Source organism: Lissotriton vulgaris, chromosome 2_1 (assembly GCF_964263255.1).
Source record: "Lissotriton vulgaris chromosome 2_1, aLisVul1.2, whole genome shotgun sequence".
In the NCBI taxonomy this organism is placed as follows: Eukaryota; Metazoa; Chordata; class Amphibia; order Caudata; family Salamandridae; genus Lissotriton; species Lissotriton vulgaris.
This window is the reverse complement of record NC_141687.1, coordinates 1,718,948,472-1,718,972,005: the sequence shown is the minus strand read 5'-3', so window position 1 is coordinate 1,718,972,005 and position 23,534 is coordinate 1,718,948,472. Positions and strand designations below refer to the sequence as shown.

The 23,534-nt window shown below is 48.7% G+C and overlaps 1 protein-coding gene across 1 annotated transcript in view; it reads left to right on the top strand.

Annotated features, from left to right (window-relative positions):
• Positions 1 to 8,669: 8,669 nt before the first annotated feature.
• Positions 8,670 to 23,534, top strand: part of LSP1 (lymphocyte specific protein 1) — a 277,490-nt gene continuing 262,625 nt past the window's right edge. The window contains exon 1 of the mRNA XM_086957714.1: positions 8,670 to 8,909. Within this exon, the coding sequence (XP_086813840.1) occupies positions 8,857 to 8,909 (53 nt within the window). The 5' untranslated portion in view covers positions 8,670 to 8,856. The remainder of the gene's footprint in view (positions 8,910 to 23,534) is intronic.

Here is a 23,534-nt window from a genome sequence, read left to right as displayed (position 1 = left end):
ATATGCAGAATTTTTAATGCACATGGTTCAAGAAGGGGACCCGATTTGGTGTTTAAAGAGGTGCAGTTTAACAAGCTCCCGAGTGAGAAGAGGAAAATCAGCCTCTATTCCGTTATTTCCTAAACTTCTATGAAGTGTGAGGTCTGGCTGCATCTCTCTTAAGGATAGCGCAGCATCCGCTACAGTTTTAGAGACTTCAAACTCTGTATAAATGTTAAAGATTTTCAGTTGGAAGAACTCTGCTAGCCTAGTATATAGCTCTTGAGCCTTTGATTTCCGGCAGGGCCGGAGTTGTGGATAACTGCTGAATGATTTTAAAGAGTTATTTTGGAGAATAGGTGCCTCGCTTTTGTTGTTGCAGTGCCTGGCTTTCGAAGAGCTAATTTATAGTCTCAAATCAATATTTTACATAAGGATCTTTCATGCACCTCATAATGTTCCTGATGATGACAGGCCTGCCTAAGAAGCCTTGGTCTTACTGTAAACCAGTGCACCATAGGCAGTTTTCTCTTAAAGTTGACTTTCTGTATGGGTGCTACCTTCATCCGTTGCCGTTCTCCGCACTTCTGTCCATGTCCTCCTGGGCGATATAATGATTGCTTTGAATTCCAGTCGCAAAAGATTAATCTGAGACCCCCTTCCATTTCCTCCTCAGGGTCTTGCTGTTAGTGGCCATATCCCTATCTTGGCCGGGTGGCAAAGTAAAATAAAAGGCAACTGCCCTGGAGTTTGACCATATAAGTGGAAGAGTCTCCTGAAATGAAACCCGGGGATTATTACAAAAGAATAGATCTAAGGTGTGTCCTGCTACAATATAATATTTAATTGTATTGGCTTTCAATTGTCTTACTTCATCTGAAATCTTAGGCCCATATTTATGAAGGTTTTTCATTGCCCTTATACCACACAAGGGGACGCAAGGGCAACCCAAACCCTAAATGAGAATAATCAAGCCATGCAAGGCCACTGTGCTTGGCCCTGCATGGCTTGCTAAATATTTAGTAACGCGTGGCAGCAGAAACCGCAGCATGGGACATGGCCATGGGTGGAGCATGGGTGTTTCCATGCCCGCCCTCCCCCCCCCCCCCCCCCATGCATTCGGACACATTCCCAGATTTACAAGAACTGGTAAACTTTGGAATGCTGCAGAATTGTATGCCTCCCCACAAGAGGTACACCGAGGAGAAATATTTATTTCTCTTCTTTGTTTCCTCTTTATATGTTTGCTGCATTGTGCAGCACATGTAGAAAGAGGAAAATGCATCTGAAGATCCTTCTGTGCAGGAAGGTGCCCCTTCCTGCACAAAAGCAATCCTGCCTGCAACGCATGCACTCTTGCACCATAGTGCAAGGTTGCGTGCATTGGCAGAAGGCAGCAGTTTGTGCACCAGGGCAGAGAGCAGTGATGCACCATACAATGTTAAATATGCTGCATTCCAGTCCTCCCCCTTAATGCAGCACCTCAAGGTGGCTTGTAGAGTTTTATATAGTGCGAACTTGACCCGAACCGAATCGGGTATCGGAGCGCTTTACATAGCACCAGTTACATTACATGAGGACACACATTCATTTTTGTTAGGCCCAGGGAGATTAAGTGATTTGCCCAGAATCACAGGATGTTTGGCGTTGTTACCGAGACTCGAACCCAGGTCCCCAGGTCCCCCGGTCCAAGGTCGAGCGCCCTAGCTGTTAGACTTTTGCATTGCATAAAATATTGATAAATATGGACCTTTCTCCAGAACAAGACAGACATTTTACCCATTCCAGCCCCACTGTTTTTCAGGATTCAGTTGTCCTTGCTCAGTATTATAACTGTTCACCAGAAGATCAAAGCATGCCATTGTGTTTGTCCCTAGACCTTGCAGTAGTTACTCCTTATGACGGCAGGAATAACACTGCAACCACCCCGATTTATCTTATTTGGGAACTTGGGTACTTCTGCTGTTCTATGATGCTGTAGGACTGCCATGTAACTCTGCCTTGTTATGCTGTTAAAGAGAAAACTGCTAACCTGTTACAAGTTAGATTCAATCATAAAGGCTAATGGGAGTGGGGAGCTATCAGCTTTTGTCTGCACTGTAAAGGAGGTGAACAGCAGGGTCTGATTGGTAAGGCTGGCAATGGGCGACGTGCCAGTATCTGTGTTGCAGCTATGGCCACTTTTTTGGCCAGCGTGATGGTAAATTTGGGCTGTGTCTGTGCTTGTTGAGATGCCCCCAGTGGCTCAGTGGGTACCTGAGTAGCCGTTCCAGCGGCAGATGAAATTCTAGTACCTACCTTTTACCAACGGGGCAGAGGTGTCATTCCCAGTCTGTCGCTAGGCCGGCCCATTAATGCATACAAATTGAGCCTGGACAAGGGTCCTGAGCAGCAGTGGCCTCAGTTATATTCAGGTGTGGTTCGCCGTTGTGAACTAATCTGTGCACAGTCCTGCCAACATTGGCATTAAAAAAAAATAAACTCAGTGAAGTTAAGAAAACATGCCTCTTTTAGAGAACACCACCACCTCCTTCTTTTCATAATACTTAAAACACTTTAGCAGTGTTTTGTGACAATGCGCAATCCACAAATGTTGGCCACATTTTTTTAGGGTGCCCATGCCTATTTTTGATCCCATTTTAACCCTGGTCAATACCCCCACCTACCTGGCTTATACAAGCCTCCTGCATGCTTTCTTCTGAGGTAAGTCCGTCCAGTGGTAATTTACGCTTATCATTCTGACCACCCTAAGGCACTAACTTACCTTCACAATAAATTAGAAAAGGAACTTACCCATTGGTGGACGATATCTACTGATGGTGTTGCCTCCCTTAATGTCACCCTGCATGTGACTTGACCTGCTGCATTTTTTGTACATGCCCATTTTTCATGGTATAAACATCGTCAGTTTGTTGCTCTGAGATATTGCAGATGACTTTCCACAAACTCCCCCGATGACCAACAGTCAAAGATAGTCAGTCCTTCCTTGTACTGAGTCTTCAGCGCACAGGTCTGGAGAAGTGATGCTCTCCACTCCCTCAAATAACCAGTAACAGTGAGGGTGACTGTTGTAAGTTATATTGCCTAAAAACCTGTTCTTTCAAACAAAATATAGTCTTTGGGATAATGAAGTATATATAATTCCAAAATGTTTAAAAAATGAAATAAATATTTAATGAAGTAACACTACACCCATGCAAAGCACTCCCCTTATACCTAAGCCTAATTACCACCTTAGACCTAAGCCTAACCTTTTGCCTAACCCTAAAGAAACCCTAGCTCTGTGCACTTGTCAGACTCTAAACCTCATGACCACATTCTCGCACACTGCACTGTCTCCCTGCTGGAAATGTTGACCAGTTACAATTATTTTCATCTGGGTCCAGTTCTGGCATATTTAGATATTGGACTATTTAAAAAAGGTTGACAACCAGATAGACAAATATAGGCACCACCTGACCTTAAGAGACACCAGTAACCAGTCTAAGATCAAACTGATTTTTTTCTCCTTACTAGTATCAGTTGATATTAAAAAGCCCATAGGTCCGCAACTTTTCAGCTAGAATGGCCACCACAGCACAAGCCATGCTTTGAGAAGCAACTGACTGGTCTCAAATTCTTTCATCCAGTATTCTTGAAGGCACAGCGAGGAGACAACCTGTGGCAGACAACTATCATGTCTAGTCAGCTAGGTTCCTCCCCTTAGATCTCAGCACTGCTGACACTTACCATCAACCCCCCACCCTGGCAAGTCCCTTTCCTCATTTATCAGCAAGCTCCTCTATGAACCTGGCCCCTTGGGTCAGTGGGAAGCATTACATTATTTTATTTTTTCTTCTCTTTTGTAGGTATTGCCAAGAGACATTGTCTATTTTGCCACATTTGTGTAATAAAAAAAACTTTAAAAATGTGTGCCCCTATCTCACTAGCTCTATATCTCTCTATCTAATCAAGATATATATATATATAGACACACGCGCAGGCTTTGGGCCATTCCTCTTCACCCATTGGTCTGTTCCGCTATACTCATTTTGGGTCCTCTCACCGCAGCACTTTGCATAGGTCAGTGTTTCAGACTACTTAAGTCATGGCTCTTTTGCCCTGTGAGTGACTGCATTTTGAATTATCACATAGTTGCCAGGGCAAGAGGGACAATACTTTACTTTGTTAACATTTCTTATGTTATTTATACATATTTTTTTATCATCCTTATGTGTGTATTCTAGGTCTTTCAATATTTTCTTTGTGCTAGTACAAACATATTTTCCGATGATGTGTATTTAAACTAAAACAGCTTCAAACACCTCTTCGAACCACACCAATCTACTAGGAAACACCCACAATGTTGTATTAAACGTATCTGCGATGGTTCATTTAAAAAAATATATTAGTGCAGGCATATGGCTGCAATGTTTATGTAGCAGTATGCTGTCATCTCCTTTTTCTGTGGCATATGCTTGTTATCAAAAAAGAAATTCACTACTGTACCATCTTGCGAAGACCTTACTAATTGGCTTTACTAATGTTTGGTATTTTAGGTGTTGCCTACAGATAGCTTTTAGCTGTGCGTTGTTGAAGACCTGTTGTGGGCGCTATCGATACTTCGAGGACTTTGGATCAGCCAATTGCTTAGCATTAGTTGACTTTTTTTGTACCTCTCATTTGCTCCCTTCATTGCTTTTCTTAATCTTTTGGTGTTTGTCCCAACCTTAGATTAGACCTTCTTTACTTTCCTTTTGGTTGGATGTCTTGGTCTTTCCACTTCTTATCTTCAGTCATTCAGGGATATACGTTTTACTTTTTCTTCCTGCACTTAATGTGAGTGCATGTGTTGGTTTTTTTTGCTCTCCCCTTCGTGTGCCGCCCCCCCCCCCCCACCAAATCCCTGACCTCCCCCCTACTTTGTATTCTTTCGCTCTTCCCCCTCAACTCCTCTGTTGATTTCCCCAGCCCTCTCCGTCAGGCTTTTGTAGGTCTCGCTGAAGCAATGTGTAAGCATTGCAGCGAGATTCTAGTAAGCAGTACGAAAAGTCTGCCAAAACTGCGGATTAGCCACAGTTCAAGTGATCTGTGTGCGTGCACGCCAGCCACGTCACACACCACCATTTGCCTGTGCCTCGCATCAGACTTCAAAGGCTGCCGCTCCCTCCTCCCCAATCAGACTTCAATGGCTGCCGCTCCCCCGCATCAGACTTCAAAGGAATGTGTTTGCGCTCCAACGCGCCCCCCCCCCCGCCACCGCAATGCGAGAACTGGTTTCTGGAGGAAAGTGAAAGCCTATCGTGCTTGTTTACAGTAGCCTTGCTCCTCAAATGCTGTTGCTGTGTTGCCATCTCTCTAGAGACACTCCTCTTGAAAACACTCGACTTGCTAGCTGCAATGCTGCATCCGCTATGCTTTGCCTCTAGACACGTTGATCACTCGCAGACTGTGCTGACTCTGCCCCTCCTGATTCTGAAACTGACCAATGCAGTCACCTCTTCTCGCAGTTTTATGATGTCTGCCCTGCCACCATTTACTTCGGACCCTTGCCCTCACACCTCCTCACCGTCACACACCCTCTCACCGTCACACACCCTCTCACCGTCACACACCCTCTCACCGTCACACACCCTCTCACCGTCACACACCCTCTCACCGTCACACACCCTCTCACCGTCACACACCCTCTCACCGTCACACACCCTCTCACACCCTCTCACCGTCACACACCCTCTCACCGTCACACACCCTCTCACCGTCACACACCCTCTCACCCTCACACACCCTCTCACCCTCACACACCCTCTCACCCTCACACACCCTCTCACCCTCACACACCCTCTCACCCTCACACACCCTCTCACCCTCACACACCCTCTCACCCTCACACACCCTCTCACCCTCACACACCCTCTCACCCTCACACACCCTCTCACCCTCACACACCCTCTCACCCTCACACACCCTCTCACCCTCACACACCCTCTCACCCTCACACACCCCCTCTCACCCTCACACACCCCCTCTCACCCTCACACACCCCCTCTCACCCTCACACACACCCTCTCACCCTCTCACCCTCTCACCCTCTCACCCTCTCACCCTCTCACCCTCTCACCCTCACACACCCTCACCCACCCTCACACACCCTCACCCACCCTCACACACCCTCACACACCCTCACACACCCTCCCTCCCTCCCTCTCTCACACCCTCCCTCCCTCCCTCTCACACCCTCCCTCACACCCTCCCCCTCCCTCGCACCCCCTCGCACCCCCTCACCCTCGCACCCCCTCACCCTCGCACCCCCTCACCCTCGCACCCCCTCACCCTCGCACCCCCTCACCCTCGCACCCCCTCACCCTCGCACCCTCGCACCCCCTCACCCTCGCACCCCCTCACCCTCGCACCCACTCACCCCCTCACCCTCGCACCCCCTCACCCTCGCACCCCCTCACCCTCGCACCCACTCACCCTCGCACCCACTCACCCCCTCACCCACTCACCCCCTCACCCTCGCACCCTCGCACCCCCTCACCCTCGCTCACTCACCCTCGCACCCCCTCACCCTCGCTCACTCACCCTCGCACCCCCTCACCCTCGCTCACTCACCCTCACCAGCAAAGCATAACAAAACACAGCATATCATAGCATTAAAAAAAGCATAGGATAGCAAAACATAGCATAGCATAGCATAGCAAAACATAGCATAGCAAAGCATAGCATAGCATAACAAAACACAACAAAACGTAGCATAGCAAAGCATAGCATAATAAAACACAACAAAACATAGCATAGCATAATAAAACACAACAAAACATAGCATAGCATAATAAAACACAACAAAACATAGCATAGCATAATAAAACACAACAAAACATAGCATAGCAAAACATAGCATAGCATAACAAATCAAAACATAGGATAGCAAAACAAATCAAAACATAGGATAGCAAAACATAGCATAGCAAAACAAAACATAGGATAGCAAAACATAGCATAGCAAAACAAAACATAGGATAGCAAAACATAGCATAGCAAAACAAAACATAGGATAGCAAAACATAGCATAGCAAAACAAAACATAGCATATCATACAGCATCACTCAGCACCACCACAGCATCACTCAGGGGCACCAGAACATCACTGTGGGCTACCACAGCATCACTGAACGCCACAGCATCACTCGTTCGCCATCACATCACTCAGCGCCACCACAGCATCAATCTGTGCACCCATTCAACAACTGGTTCAAATATGTTCTCTCAATGTTTCAAGCTTTATGTAACAAAAATGTTAATATTCACTTCTGTTCTTGGATTTTCGTCACAATAAAATACACTGAACATAATCTTCACAAAAGTTATTTACAAAAGTTTAAGCTATTGCCATTATAAATTCCAATACCTTTAATTTAAGTATTATTTAAAAAAAATAAAAGCCATTATTTGTAATGTCAATACATGCAAGTCACTTAAATACAACACAGATTGCATTACAAATGCTATAGGTGTCACATTTGCGAAAGTTATAACTATTGCCATTGTAAATGACGAAGCTATTAATTTAGCTATTTTCAAAAACAAAACATAAATAAAAAATGTCATTTACAATACCAACAGCTCAAACTTTCTTAATGCGAGACCTATTCCATTGCAAATGCTTTTTTTTGGCTTTTTTTTGTCAACCACCACTCCCCATACGCTCCACGGTTCTCCCTGTTCTCTCCCTACCGCTGTGGTATAGGTTTCTCCCCCTAACCTCCCAACCATATTAATTTGTTTTCCCCCATCCTTTCCATTTGTATGCATTTGTTTATTTTTTTTTCCTTTTCTGCAGGGCCTGGCATCATCGATTTTGCTACTGCGCCCCTCCTTACACTTTAATGCGCATTTGTCTATTTGATTGCTTCCTTTTCGTTTTGGGGTTGGCCAAGACCTTTTGATTTTACTGACATTGTATGTAGAATACTTGTGAGGGCTCTCAGCCCGAATTGGTCATCCCCCTGGTGTGCTCTTCCCATTTTTCTTTTGCTCACTATGTGGCAACGGGTCAACCCAGTTCACATAAAGTAGTTCCCTTCAGTACCAGGGGCTACTACTGCGGCAAAGTGCGCTTTGGAAGGCCCAAAAATATTTTTACTTTTTATATTGATGAGTACAAACCTATTTTGGCTGACGTGAAACCTCATTGGCAAAGCCAAATGTCGAGCGACGCCACTGAAAGGTGAGACCTATGGGCTTTGCCGATGGTTGCTTCATTTGTACCATGCGAGGCCTTGGGAAGGCGAGAAGGAAACACTCGGATATTGCTTCAAGAAGTTTTTGAAAGGGACCGTGCTGTAAATTCATGTTATCTGAGTCTCTTCCTGCCGAGCCTGTGTGGGTGATGGCGGGTGAGTATGTGACGGCCTTTGGGTGAGGCTGAGCAGAGCTAAAGCTGCTCTGTCTGGGTAACCTTTCTTGTGATCTGATGTTCGACATTTAAATATATTTTTCGTCAGCTCGACTCCTCCAGAATCTTGGGAAAAGTAATTAGCTTTTATCGACAGAAAGCCCCGTTTGTATGTCGTTAAGTTTGAGTTGGGGATAGTTTCCACGTACAATAAAAGGGAACTGATGGGGACAAAAAACATGATGTAGGTTGCCTGGGCGGTGGTGGTTTTATTTCCACGGCAACAAAAGACAATGCAATCAGGTGCAGAGGCAAAGAGGAAAAGGAACCTCGCGCGAGCCACACCGCAGCATCCGCTGTTGGGCCAGAGCACTTCTCTTTTTGGCGCGAGGACCCCAGCGAGCGCGCGACGGCTGAGCCCTGCCAGGCACCGCCCTGCCATTGCAACAGCCCCCGCGAGCTAGAGCCACGAAGGTGCCCCCAAGGCGCCCGAGCAGAAGATGGGCGACAGTGAGGAGAGACCCAGTGAGCAGGAGGCTAACGAGGAGGAAAGGTGAGTCTGCGTCACCGCCCCCCCTGCCTCACCCCCACCCCCCCTTCCAGGCAACACCCTTCGACGCCTCCATAGCCCTTTGTACATCCATATGTATTGTATTTGCATTTATATAGTGCTTACTATCTTTCACGTAGCACTGTAGCGCTTTAGGACATGCAGCACCGTGTTCTGGAAACACAAGGTTAGTGGTTTCTTTATTGATTGTTGCTTGATGGGATCAGCCCTATGCTTTAAATGAACGCACTCCAAGCATTTACTCCAAATTCTCAGTGTGGTTTGCAGTAGTTAATAGTAGGGAGGTGGGATCATGTATTGGGGTGTATGCGAGTTCATGGGGTTAATGGGCGAGATGGAGGAGATATATATATATATATATATATATATATATATATATATATATATATATATATATATATATATATACATATATACATATACACATTGTTAGGTGGCAGGGGGTCTGACTTTGTAAGAAGGGGATGTGATCTTAAAGGGAAAATGAGGTGCGAGTAATTTGCAGAAATTCAATATACACACGTGTGACTTAGAGTAGCCATTGCTCAAATAAAGGAGCAATGCAGCGGATGGAAACTAAGGAGTCGTTTGAGAGAAAGTGGAAAATTGGAAGTTTTAAGTTTGGGTCAGTTTTTCATGCATGTATTTTTTTGGGGGCAATGTTGTGAAGGTCCTTTGAAATAGCATTCCATCTGAGGATGCAAACTTGTTGAAAGAAACAACATTCTTTGCAGGTGAGAGAGCCCTATATCGGGTACTTTTAAAATACACTAGAATCGGGCAAGCAGTCTGTCTTCTGCTAGGTTACTGCAAGACCACTGCTTCAGCAAGGGCCGCAGATCTGCTCAGGGCGGGAAGAGTAAAGTAATGGCTGGTCGCATATGCAGAGAGATATGAAGAGCTTTAGGATATACTCAGACGAGACTGTAACCAAATGGTCATATCAACAGGAGATTATATAAAGGATAAATAATTCAACATTGAAAAGGAGATCACCTGTTGCCCACTTCTAACTAGTGTGTTTCTGGGTGGGGGAGTTCCCTTGATTTGGAGGTGGGCTGGTATGGAGAGAGAGATGCACCGATTGACTTACCACCATGTGAGCCACCAGTAAATACCTGGGACCCCCCCTCACTCAGACTTTTTTAATTACAGAGTTTGCCAAGAAATGGTTGGCAATATAGTCTGGGTGTCTCCTAGCGCTGCTGCGTGGCTTGTGGTATCCAGTAGGGAAAAAAGCATAAATACATACATTTAATGTGCTAGATGGGAAAGGTAGATCTAGTACTGTCGAAGGCCCTTGACGCGGACCTGCAAGACCCCGTGTTCTTAGCTCTGTGTCCAAGGCACAGTAATCCATCAGCGCAGCACAACTCTGACCCGCAGCGCTCTTGGTTATTTTAGTGCTGGAGCACTCCCATGGCACAGCCAAGGTGTCTCAGTCCTGACCCGCAGCACCTTTACTATTTTAGTACTTGGATCCACATAAAGCATTACTACTGGTCAATCCTGGCCGGTAGTACCGCTTGCTATTTTCATACTTGTGCAGGCACACACGGCTCTGCCTGTGCACACACAGATAGGTGTTTATGAGCGATAAACTGACAAAGACAGGAGTTGTTCCCCCTTTGTATGACGCCATGCTGGCCATTTACTTAGGAAAATGAGATGCCATGGTCTGTGTGTAAGTGAGATCGCAGCACCCTGGTCCAGGACTGGAGGCATGGACGGAGGAGTAGTGTGGCTGTGTGGCTTCCACTACTCTCTCTGGAATAGAGAAAGGGTAGCAGGGCCTCCCTGTGAGCGTTTACCCTACTCCCGTTGGTTCAGAAGAAGGCACCAAAACTACAGAACCGCTTTTGTTCTCGGGGGCAGCTAAGATGGCGCCGACAGCTCTCTTTAGCAGAGGATGGTGGGTGGTTTACCCTATAATGACCGCTTGGGCGGGGGTGTGGGGGAAGACTTGGTTACAACACTGATGCATACGGAGGAGCGTATCATGACTCCTACTGCCCTGCTCGGTGGAGGACAGTAAAGTGGACAGCGCAGCCACCTTGTGTAGACTGAATTGTACTACTCTGAGTAGAAAAGAACACGCTTGGCACTATCTTCTTGGTGGAGGAAGGTAGGATAGCTCACAGCTCCCTTTTCGGCTTAGGGGACTCTAGAGTGCACTACTCTAGCTGAGGGCAGTAAAATGAAATCTACTGATGGGGTAGGCACACTTTCTCATACCTGCTCCACCATTCTGGATTAATTACCCAGTGTAAGAAAACACCTTGTTATAGGCACTCTGGTACCTTCTGCCCCTAATCTTCTAAAGTAAAGACGTAAGAAAACCAACATCTTGGCTTCATGTTCTCGCCCCTAGGGTTGCTTCTAACTCAGTTTCTACGAGACCCCATATCAATAGAGAAAAAGTGCGAGTACACAGCTGTACAAAAGTTGGGGTTGACAGTAATGCACCTCAGAAGGACAATAGGAGGGGCCTTTGATAGCTGAATAGGTGAGACCTCCTCATTCTACAGTTAGTGACTTTTCCTTCGTGCTCGGCAGCCCCTCTGGTTGCCCCAGAGAGGGGTTGTTTGTAGGCGGCGCTTTACATTGAGGCCTGTCCGGTTCTACACTGGTGCATTGGAATGCATTTTGTCCAGCATATTTGAGACTGAAGGAATGCACTTTGTACGAGGGGTGTATTTTTTTTGTTTTGACCCAGCAAGATTCCGCCTTCAGCGGCTCCAGAATGTTTGATGACCGAAAATCGGGTTAAAGAAAAGTCATATGGCTGGAACGTGGGGGTGGGGGGGGCAGAGAACTATGTTGCAACTTGCAAAACGTTTTCACAACAACACTGTTTTGAACGGTGAGGTGGTGGATTATTTTAGCCAATTTAAAATGAAAAAATATTTCAAAGAATTTGATCCATAACTGCAACTTTAAAAAATATCTGTATTTGCATTTTTATGGTGCATAAACAAAACAGGCATGTCACATGTAACCATTCTCCACTTCCCTCCCTCCGTCCACCCTCCCGCCAGCACATGGTCTCCTCTTCATCCTGACAGGACAGTACCGTACTTGTCTACAAGTCTATAAAGTACAGAAAACATTCTAAATCCGCCCCATACTCAGCCAGTGCAGCCGGGCCATAATTGCATTTTTAAGTGGGCCGGGACCTGTCGGTGCTCAGAATAGCCAGATCTAAAAACCAGGTGCAGAGACAGATCCCTATAGTGCTCACCATGTTTTCCCTCACCCTCTGAGTGAAAAAAAAAGTCTTAACTCGTCAGCAGTCCCACCGTTCAACGACCTTTGAAACTGAAAAGAGACTGGTGATGGTTATTTCACTATTTCTTCATTTCAGACTTGAAATATTTTCAATATTTTATACGACAGTCATTTTTTTTATTTTTTATCTTGTGCTAACAACCATTGATAAAGCTAATAGTCCTGGTTTGTTAGGTGTAATGCCCGTTGCATTATATATTTGGATGCAATAACAGAATGAGCCTGGAAAAAAGAACAGTTGGGCGGCACACTGTGTTAAACACAGATTTTTAGCTTGCTTGTTTAAGCCACGCACTTAATTGCACTTTGTGGGGAGGGGCCCAGTGTTTTTCGTCCTATTTAAAGACCTGTATAACCATGGCCGGACTGGGAACCAAAACCGACCCTGGCAAAGTGCTCGCCCACCCCGGCCCCCTTGGGGAGGGGGGAGGGGGGGGGGGAGTTGGGGGGGGGGGGGGGTTGTGGGTGCTGCCGAGTTTATTGACATGGCCGCTTTTTTGCCGATTTTGTTACAGGGACGCTTTTCTGCAAAAACAGCCCTGCAACAAAAACGGCCCCCAGGGACCCAAACCCGGCCCCCACCTGTGCGGCGCACCGGGGGATTGCCCGGTGCCTGCTACGGCCAGTCCGGCTCTGTGTAACAGATTTTTAAAACTTTTTTTTATTTAAATGCAGAGTTATATAGCACAAGCTCTACCCAAAGGTATTGGAGCGCTTTACATGAGCACCCGTTACATTACACAAGGACACATTCAGGCACAAGGAGATTGTGATTTGCCCAGAATGTGGACACAACCCCGAGGCTCGAATCTTGGTTTCCAGCACCAAAGACTGCAATCTAGCTGTCATACCACATCCTCTCCCAGTTACCAAATGAACTCCAACCTTGAAGGGTTGTAAAAACAGATTGAGGAGAAACTTTGTCTCCGAGGCAATGCAGTCCCGCCCCTGTGGTGTAACCACTGTTGTAGACTGGCGCCATTTTGTGCCTTGGCCTGCCTTCTCCTGACCCTTTCCTCTGGGCTTTTGCAGTGTTGACGCGCAAGGGCTTCAGGGTCGCAGCTGTGAAGGCCACAGAGTCCCTTGCGCACAGGATGCTGAAAGAGGTCATGCTTTTTCTGAAGTTTGTGCGGAAGTCTTTATCGGTCTCTTCCCGCCATGCCACCTGGCCCTGCCCTGCGTCGCGTTTTACTATCTCCCCTGCCTCATTTTTTTCACCTTGAGATTTTTTATTTTAAAGGGAGTCCTTTCTTATTCTCTCCTTGTGTAGTTTGCAACCTGGGATTGGACTATTATAAAAATTGTCTCTTTTGATGAAGGTATTAACAATATGTTCCAGTTTTATACAGCACTTCTGATAAGCATCGAAGTAGCGTATGAAAATCTCATGGTTTTTGGCATTTTAAAACTATCCCCTTAATGGTTAGTAATATGGGATTTATAATCTGATAATTATTATATACTGCATGTCAAATAGACGTGTCATTAGAAATGTTATGAAAAGCTGTATCATCCCATTAGTTGTGCAAGAATTTTTTTTCATGTTTTGCCACATGAAAGCCAAACCTACTGACTTGGTCAATGCTTGTTTTTCTTGGTGCAGCAAAGTAGAAAGTACATATTGACCGTTTTGTCTGCTGTGGTTTGGAGATGGCCTGCCGCGAGTATTGCGCCACAGCGTGAATTAAGAGGTGGAAAAGTTACTCTCTGTCTCAGTGGCTCACCACCATGCCAGCAGACTGAAAACCTTACCTTTTTCCTCCCTCCTCACGGATGCCCCCAAACAAACGTGAAAACCTCACTCCCTATAGAGCAATTTTCGTACAAAACTGAACCCCTATGTGAAGTGCCCGGATGTGCCCCAATGACATCCGCACACCCTACTACTCGAGCATAGGTGGGGCAGGATGTGTTGCCTGGCACCAGATGTCAAAGTGGGTGGGGTCAGAGGGGCACGATGTGCCCATACATTTTTTTTATAGAAAAAAAGTTCCCCCTACTTTTGTGAAACGAAAACCATCATTCCGACACTTGAAATGTTTCAGCTGGAGTGCGAGGCAGGAAGTCGGTCCCATGTCCTGTTATCCCAAGGTAGAGACAAAAAAAAACCAAACAATAACCCAGCTCTCCGTGCCAGGCTGCCTGCTTGCCTGAAAGCAATGTACGTGTGAGCTACTGGTTGATCTGCACATGTACATGGTGCTTTGTAGCCGGTATTGGCTTTAATTGATAGAATCATTTGAAGCTTCCTGATGACACAAATTTATTTTTGAGTGGTATTGCAAGGAAGTTACCAACTGAGCTGTGAAGTGTGTGCTTTTAATGAACAGTTACAAAAAAATGGCACTACGTACAGTCTGAGTGTTTCTAAAATCTATATGTTGAAAGTGCTTTTTTATCTTGAATCTTTTTGCGCATTTTTCTTCAGCCCAGCTATACTGTGTGTAATTCAAGTTTAAGATGATGACTCGCATGTTCACAGTACTTTCTGTCACAGGCTGGGGCAAAACTCACTAGTCTCTATTGCACCAACCAAATGTCAGTTCTTTGGCTCTCTGGTCACACACGTACAGACCTCTGACGTACAGCATCTAATAGACATTTCATAATGTGCATTTCCTACAGATTGGCCTAACTTGTATTTTTTCATTTAAGCTTTGCATTATTTTATATGTAGTTACTTAAAGGTGAAATACCAAAAAAAATTACAAAATATTTTCTTTTTTGCCACACCTTTGACCTTGCCCACACAGTCACCGACCTCATTGCATGCAGCATCATAGTTCCCATACTTTTTAAAATGCATTCCGACCACTGTCTGGCACAGAACGTTGGGAGGGTTGCTCCCTTTATTTATGGCAATATTTCAATTCAAGGCTTTATGCATCATCCTTTTGAAAACTTGGCTACCACCCGTATAGACTGATGCAGGCACCTCTGTAGCAATGGCTTGTATGATATCGCGTTGGGTTAAGTCACACACTGCAGAGATGTTTTTATGTTTAGGAGGTCTGGCCTTTCAATACTGGTTAACTATCCCAAGTTGTTAATTTACGTTGACTGACATGATATTTTCCTTGATAAACCTGAAGCCCGGATGTAATGCATCCAATGAAATGACTGTTTACAACCAATCCATTTTTATTTGATTCAGACCCCTACTGAGGTCAACAAATACACTATACAACTGTTTACAAAAACGTGAACAACATGTGTATGGAAAAATGTGTTTATATCCGCTGTTACTGATCGTTTAACTGTTTTGAATATTGCACCTTTTACCAAGATTCGATTATTTCCATATATGCATTCTTCATTTACTGTTTAGAGACTTATTGACAATTTGAATCATATTGGCTTAAAACTGTTCATTGTCCTGTTAAACATATTGTGAAAATGTATTGCAACTTTGATCACCTTTTCAATCGGCCATAATTGCATTGTGGGCACCATAGTGTTGTATGTTACACCTGCTTGTGAGCATGAAAGGGGAGTCCACACTCCATGGCCCTTCCAACATTGGCCTCTTTGCGGACACTGCAAGCAGCTGCGAGTATTATGCTACTAAAAGCTGAGAAGTGTATAGCCTTACACTACTGACTAAAGGAGCAATGCCCTAATGGCTGGCCCCAACCACATGTGGGACACCTGTCCCAGGGGAGGGGCACTCCCGGCCTTTGCCATTTGGTGTTTTTTTTTTTCACACCTTCTCATACTGCCTGGTAAACAGTGCTTGGCGTCCATTGGCTGCCAGGGGTCAGTAGGGTCGCCTGGGCATCAGACTGGAGCATTTAAGCTGCGAGTTGTTTGAGAATCCCACCTCACTTCCTGGATCAGCTGTACGCCTGCTGACCGGCGACGCGACCTGCTGCCCTGCACACAAGCTTCTTTCACGCTACAGCAATTGTCCTTGGCTCGCTGGGTACTCTAGGCAACTTCCCTGGGGATTTTGGGGAGTTGGAGCTTGCGCCAGGGAACCAAGATCCATCCCGGTTGCCCAGGTCTAGCCTAGCTTCTGTGGGTGCCGGGTGGGCTGTCTGGCTGGGTTGCTTTGGCATGGATGTTTAAGGGGCTCAGCTGACTTGCTGCTGGTCTTTGGCCCCTCTCCTTCAGAGGTAGCAGGGAGTTCACCTTGTAAAGATTATATCTGGGGACCCGGTGGCTAGCACTTGGGGTCTCTAGTCAATTCGCCTGTGCTCTAAGGGCCGGCGTGGTGGCTAGACATGATTTCAACAATGTGGACAGGCGATTCCAATGTGTAGATGTTTTCCTCCATCAAATTTGCATTTTATGTAAAAGTATGGACATTGTGTGATGGTAATCAAATGTTTTAATACTATCTTATGGTCTAATAAATATAGTATTAGAATAGCTTTTTCTCAAACGCACAATCTGAAAGTCCCGGGTAATTTCTTTGCCTATTTCTGTAGAAGATCGGCCTGTAATTCGGGTCTGGGAGGGTGTATTGGTATCTCTCAATTTCCGCAGGCCTTGTTGCGGTCCCATGCCTGTGCACTATTGCCACTTTTCATTTTCTGGCCTTTCCTTCTACTTTGTGAGCTGCTTTTACTTCCTGTCCACGATCCCGCCTCGAACTCTGGTCTACACTCATGGCTGTCACATGTTGAGAGGGCCACATGGGACTGCTTTTTTGCAGTGTGTGCTATCCTATTTTAAAATCTATTTATAGATTAATAATGCAAGCCTGCTATTTTCCTTTTAAGTCCAAATATGAAGCAGCTAACAGAAATGTCACTAAATGGACCTGATTTTGTATTAAATACTGGGCAAACGTGCTGTTTCTCGGGATGACATTTTTTAAATTCTACTTTGCATCACGTGTTCGTGCCACTTGGCATAAATGAACGTAATGGGACCAGAGATATAGCTTTTTTTAAATGTTTTATCCGAGCCTTTCAAACACTTCTGACAAGCCTGCTCTCCTCACACACTGCCTCCCCTACACCTTCTCTTTGCATGACATGGCTTGACGCACTCCTGGTCCGCAGGAGTTCTGCATCCTCGAACTTTTATTTGCCTGGTGCTCTTCAAATCGCCATAGACCTTCATTTACTCTTCCTTGTGCGCCGCCGGTATTTGCACACTTTGTGTTTTCAAGAGACAAATGCGGACAGTCTTCTACGTCATCAGATCTGCGTGCCCGCTCTCATTTGGAGGAAGAGTGCACGTGCCTTTTTCAAACCTTCCCTACCACATCTGGGAGTCAAGGTGGTTTCCCCGGTAGAGGACTGGAAAGGCCATGCGTTCTCCATCTACATGTTCCTGAGGGAATGGCTGGCCGGTATTTAGGAAACATCTTATAAATTAATCCTTTTTTTTTTTTTTTTTGCAGTTTTATGCAGCGCGGACTCAACCCGAAGCTATTGGAGCACTTTACATGAGCACCTGTTACATTACACAAGAACACATTGATGTAGTGTAGTGGGCAGGAGGAGATTTCGTGATTTGCCCAGAATCACAGGATGTTGAGCCGACGCCGAGTCTCGAACTTGATTACCCAGCTCCAAAGTCAGCAGCTCTGGGCGTTTCGCCACTTGTTGTTTTGGCGCGCCTCTCTCCAGTCCAAGACTATGCGTTTACTGCAACGATTCTGTTTGTGAGCACTGAAGTCGGGGATGCTGTGCCCGTCTCCTTTGAGGTCATGTGCTAGCTAGTTGGAAGGATGTACGAGTCGCCATTGTGGTTTTGAACCTATTTCAAGAGCGGTCCCTGGAAAATGTGGGTTGTAGTAGAGTGGCCAGAGTAGAAAGTGCATGTTGCAACTGCCGGTTAGTACAGCTATGACATTGAAGAATTGCAAAATATCTTCGGAAAGAAACCCGTATTCTTCAGTGGTTGACGGTCATTCTCAACGTGTGCGTACCACGCCACCTAGTGGCGGGATCCAGTAACGTTTTTAGGTTTAAAGTATTTTATTAAGGCACAGAAACAGGGGGAGGGGAGCAGGAGGTCAAGCATACATACAATACAAGAAGCGGAACGTTGCAGCGAGTCAGAAGAAAAACAGGGAGGCAGGAAGCCCCAGAGGGTAACTGAGCAAATACAAAAGGCAATAAGGCATTGTGAACAACCCCCCTGTTGACCCCCACTCCCTAAGCAAGGCCAAACCGGAATAACACCCCGCAACACAGTAAAGGAGAAGTATACCGTACCACCAACCCCCCAACCCCAGAAAGGAAGAAGAAAGGAGAGTAAAGGAAGAAAAGAAAGAAAACAATACCCCAACATCCCCGTCCGAAAGGCAGCAATTAGAAGCATATAACCCCTCTTCCCGCCCCCAACCCCCGGCCCTCAATCCGCACATTCACTCCGCCGCAGCTGCCGGCGGTGTCAGCCTAAGGAGGCGCAAATACCGTGGACACGTGAGCTCGTGGAATTCTGTGGACAGCAATGCCAAAAAGGGGTGCCAGAGCTCCTCGAACTGGTCGACATTCCCAGCCACCGTTAGCGACATCTTCTCCATGCCCAATACCTGCCAGAGTCTATGCAGCCAACCAGTGATAGAGGGGGCAGTAGGGGTGCGCCAGAGTATCAGTATGTTCTGAACGGCTGAACCTAGCGCAATCGCAATCTGCCTGCCCCTGCGGGATTTCAGCGGGTACATCAAATCATTGGGGAGGCCTAGCAAGACATACGCGGGGAAGCGCGGAAGCTCGATCTCAAAATGTCTATCCACCTCATCTAAGACTTCCTTCCGGTAGGCCGACAGCACCGGGCACTCCCAGAGAATGTGCGTGAGGGTGCCCACCTGTCCGCAGCCTCGCCAGCAACCTTTATCGCCTATTTTGCGCATCTCATAGAGCCGCTCCGGGGTGTAGTACCAATAGGTGGACACTTTAGTGAAGGTTTCCGTCAGCCCAGTATGGTACGCAGAGTGCCTCGCCCGATACGCAATCCTGTCCCACTCCTTGTGACTCAGGGTCCTGCCCAGTTCCCTGTGCCAGCGCTCCCTCCCTGGGTTATGGTAATGAAACGGCGGGGGTTGGAGAAATTTATACAAATCAGTGATGAGCTTGGCGTCCGAGGTCCGGGTTACCAGCCATCGCTCGTAGGGCGTAATTGAACGGGCAGCGACGTCACGCACTGGGGGTTGAAGAGCCCAGTGGCGGACCTGCATGTAACGCAGCCTGTCCCCCTCCATCAGGCCAAACTCCTGGCGGAGCTGCTGAAAGGGGAGCACGCCCTCCGGCCCGTAGATCTGGAAAAGCGCCCTGCAGCCCGCGCTCACCCAGTGGGAAAAAGCTCCCGGCTCCAAACCCGGGGTAAAGTCCGGATTGCCAGCGATGGGAGTGAACGGCGATGGAAAGGTCGTGAGCTCACGCAGCTCACACACCGCGTCCCACACTCTCAGCGGGACTCGGGTGATAAAAGAGGCGTAGAGATTAGGCGGGCGGTGAGCGCGCCGCAGGAACGGGACCTCCTGGAGGGTACGGCCTGCGACTGCCTGGTCCTGAAAGAGCCAGTGTTTATCCGATTCCCACCGGCTCCACTCCACCAGATACCGAAGCTGTGCCGCCTGAAAGTATCTCCGGAGGTCCGGGACTCCGAGACCCCCCGCCTCCGGGGCCAGCATGGAGAGGACCCGCTTCATCCGAGGCTTACAGCCCTGCCACACAAAGCGGGATATGTCCGCCTGCGCCTGCCGTATCCAACCCACAGGGGGCTGGAGGGGCAGAGCGCGGAAGAGATATAGGATCTGAGGCAGTATCGTCATCTTCACCGCCGCGATACGGCCCAGCCACGAGAGTAGGCCCTTGTTCCATCGGCCGAGTTCCTCTTTGATCTTTTTGCCCAGAGAGGAGTAATTAGCTGTAACCATGGCAGGCAGGGAGGGGGCAAGCAAAATGCCTAGGTAAGGCACCGTGGAGGAGGACCACTGCAGAGGAAAGAGACTCTGAAGGTCTCGCCTGGTGGAAGCAGAGAGCGACACGTCTAGGGCAGCCGACTTAGTCATGTTCATTTTAAAACCCGCCACACGGCCGAAGGCGTCCAGTTCCTGGACGCAGGCAGGGAGCGACCGCTTGGGGTCGTCCAGGGTCAACAAGACATCGTCCGCGTATAGGCTGATAGTGTGCGTGTATTGCCCCATCTTCACCCCAATAGCGTCCGGATTATCACGAATCCTCTGTGCAAACGGCTCCATATAGAGGGCAAAGAGGAGCGGCGAGAGGGGGCAACCCTGTCTCGTGCCGCGCTCAATGGCAAAGCAATTGGAGCTGTGTCCATTGACACGCACTGACGCTGATGGTCTCCTGTAGCAGTTAAAGACCATAGTGCGGAACTTCTCGCCGATCCCCAGTTTCCCAAGGACCAGCTCGAGATATGGCCAATGAACCCTATCAAAGGCCTTCTCCGCGTCGATTGATAGCAGCATCCGCTCCCCCGGAACGCGTGAGGCCTTTTCCAGCACGTGCGTCACCCTCTTTGTGTTATCGACCGTCTGTCTACCGGGTACAAAACCGGCCTGGTCTGCCTCCACCAGACCTGGTAAATGTAAACCCAATCTGGCCGCCAAGATCCCGGTGTAAAGCTTGAGGTCCACATTAAGGAGCGAGATGGGCCGGTACGAGCCGCACAGGGTCCGGTCCTTCCCCGGCTTGGGGATAACCGATACCGTCGCTGAGAGAAGGTCCGGCGGGATAGCTCCCGGCTCGGAGAAGGAGTTGAACAAGCGAGCCAGTAGAGGCGCGACAGTGGGACAGAAGGTTTTGTAAAACAAGGCCGTATAACCATCCGGACCCGGGGCTTTGCCGTGCTTTAGTCGTGCAATCGCGGAGATGACCTCCTCCACGTGGATGTCCCTCTCCAGGTGGTCCGCTTGGGAGGAGTCCAGGGCCGGAAGGGTCACGGACTCCAAATAGGCCTCAGCCTCTCCCGGTGGGGAAGGCTCCGCCGCGTACAGTGCTTCGTAAAAGGAACGAAAGGTATCTGCCACCTCCGCGTCACCGGAAACCGGGATCCCGTTCATTCCCACCAGCTCCTTCACCACATTGCGCTGCTGCGCAGCCCTGAGCCTATGGGCTAGGAGTTTACCGCACCTGTCTCCGCCGGTGTAAAAGGCATGCTTCAGGCGCAGCGCAGCATACTCCGCCCGGTCTAGATCCAACGCGGAGAGGAGTTTCCGAGCCGCCTTCAGTTGCTTCCAGACACGAGGAGCTCCCGTCCGGCGGTGAACCTGCTCGAGCTCCCGAACCTGCGCTGTCAGTTCCTCCCTCTTGCGTTGGCGTTCCCTGTTTTCCGCCGAGGAAATGGAGATAAACTCCCCTCTGACGACCGCTTTCAAAGCCGCCCACTGCGTCGCCAAGGACGTGGCAGAGTTGTTATTGTGGGTCAGGTAGTCCTGGATGACCTCCTCCACTCGCTTTACGACCGATTTCTTATGGAGAAGCGTGTCCCGGAGCCGCCACATCCCCCTAGAGGGGGGGGCCGCCGGCCAAGCAAAGATTCCGGAAACCGGTGCGTGGTCGGACAAGGACAAAACCCCGATGTCCGCTGCCGTGGCGGCCGAGCGAAGCGGTCCACTCACCAACCGTGAATACGTGCGGTGCGCGTGGGAGAAATAGGAGTGGTCCCTATCGGTGGGGTGCAGGACGCGCCAGAGGTCATGCAGATCCAGTTCCGCAAGCTGGTCCTGCACCGCCCTAGAGAGCTCCCCTGTCTGCGGAAAGCGTTGGGCAGACCTATCCAGGGTGGAGTCGAAGACCATATTCAGGTCTCCCCCCAAGATGATATGGCGATCGGGCGAGGCAGTAACGTCCACCAACACTGATTCCAGGAAGCGATCCTGGTGGTCATTCGGGCTGTACGCGGAACCAACCGTAAAGGTGACACCTCCCAAACGCATGCGATACACCAGAAGCCTCCCTTTCTGCTCAGCCTGTTTATGCAACACCTCCCCCCTGAAGGAGCTGGCTAAAAGAATGGCCACCCCAGCAGTCTTAGTCGCAGCAGAGGAAAAGAGTTGCGTAGGGAACTTGGCAGAGCGCAGCCTATGGCAATCTTTGGAAAGCAAATGGGTCTCCTGCAGGAGGCAAATATCCGCCTGCGACCCCTCCAACAGGGAAAGGATCGCCCTACGCTTCACGGGGTTATTCAGACCCTTAACATTAAGGGTCACTACCTTCAGGGGCGGCATCGCCTCCAGGGAAACAACACGCTATGCAGTGGGCAAGGGATCAGCGGAGGGGGCGCGCGGGGCAGGGGCGCAGGGGAGGCCAGAGGCAACATCGCACATGTTCGGACCACTTCGGACGGGACCCCCCCCACACCAAACCAACAGTAAAACCCCCCCAGAACCAACCCATGGCAACCAACCAAAATAAGAAAAAACAGAAAACACCCCATAGTCTCAGTCTAGCCCAAATGGGCGAGTCTGTAGAAAAAAGTCAAGTGGACGTCCAGCCACACACCCCCCCCCCCCCCCCCCCCAGCCCCAGCTCAGTACCGTTAAAGCTAAGAATCTCTCCCCCCGGAGAAAAGTTAGGCCGTTAGGGCCACACCAGTAGCTTCAGGCAAGTTCCTGGCCGCATTCCTCAGGGCCTCCGCCATTTCTGCTCTAATGGTGGGCGAGTCCGGACGACTCGTCGGCGCTGACGATGGGCGCCTCCTCGACCTCCGTCGGCCCCGCCGCTCGGGGCGCCGCCATGCAGGTGTAGCCCCCTCCTCCTCTGTAGCAGTAAGGCCCAGAACTCCACAGACATCTTGCAAAGAGCGCAGCTGATGCAGCACCCCGTTCCATCGAAAGATAAGACGGAAGGGGTGGCCCCAGGAATAGGGTGTCTCATGTTCCCGCAGAAAGTCCGTCGCGATGCGGAAAGACCTGCGCTTCTGCAGTGTGATGGCGGACAGGTCCTGGTAGAGCGCCACAGGTCTTTCACGAAAGGTCAGCGGCTGCTTCCTGCGGGCCTCCGTCATGATGCGCTCTTTCAGGGGGAAATCCGGCAGGAAAGCTAGGATATCAGGCGGGGGAGCCGACGACTGACGCTGGCGGCCCACCCTGTGCGCTCTGTCAATGCGGATCGGGAAGTCCGCTCCTTCCTCCAAGACGTCGCGGAACAAGTCCTGCAGATAGGCCACCAGGTCTCCACCCTCATCCGCGGACGGAACACCTCGCACCCGAATGTTATTCCGCCTGGACCTGTTCTCGAGGTCCTCCGAATGGGCCTGGAGCTCAACACATTGCTCCCGGAGGCGGAGGACGTCCTGCTGGAGATGAGTTATCTCTTCATCGCGGCGCTGGGCCGACGTCTCCACAGCATCGACCCTCTCGCCCAGGCCCTCGACCTCCCTGCGCACCTC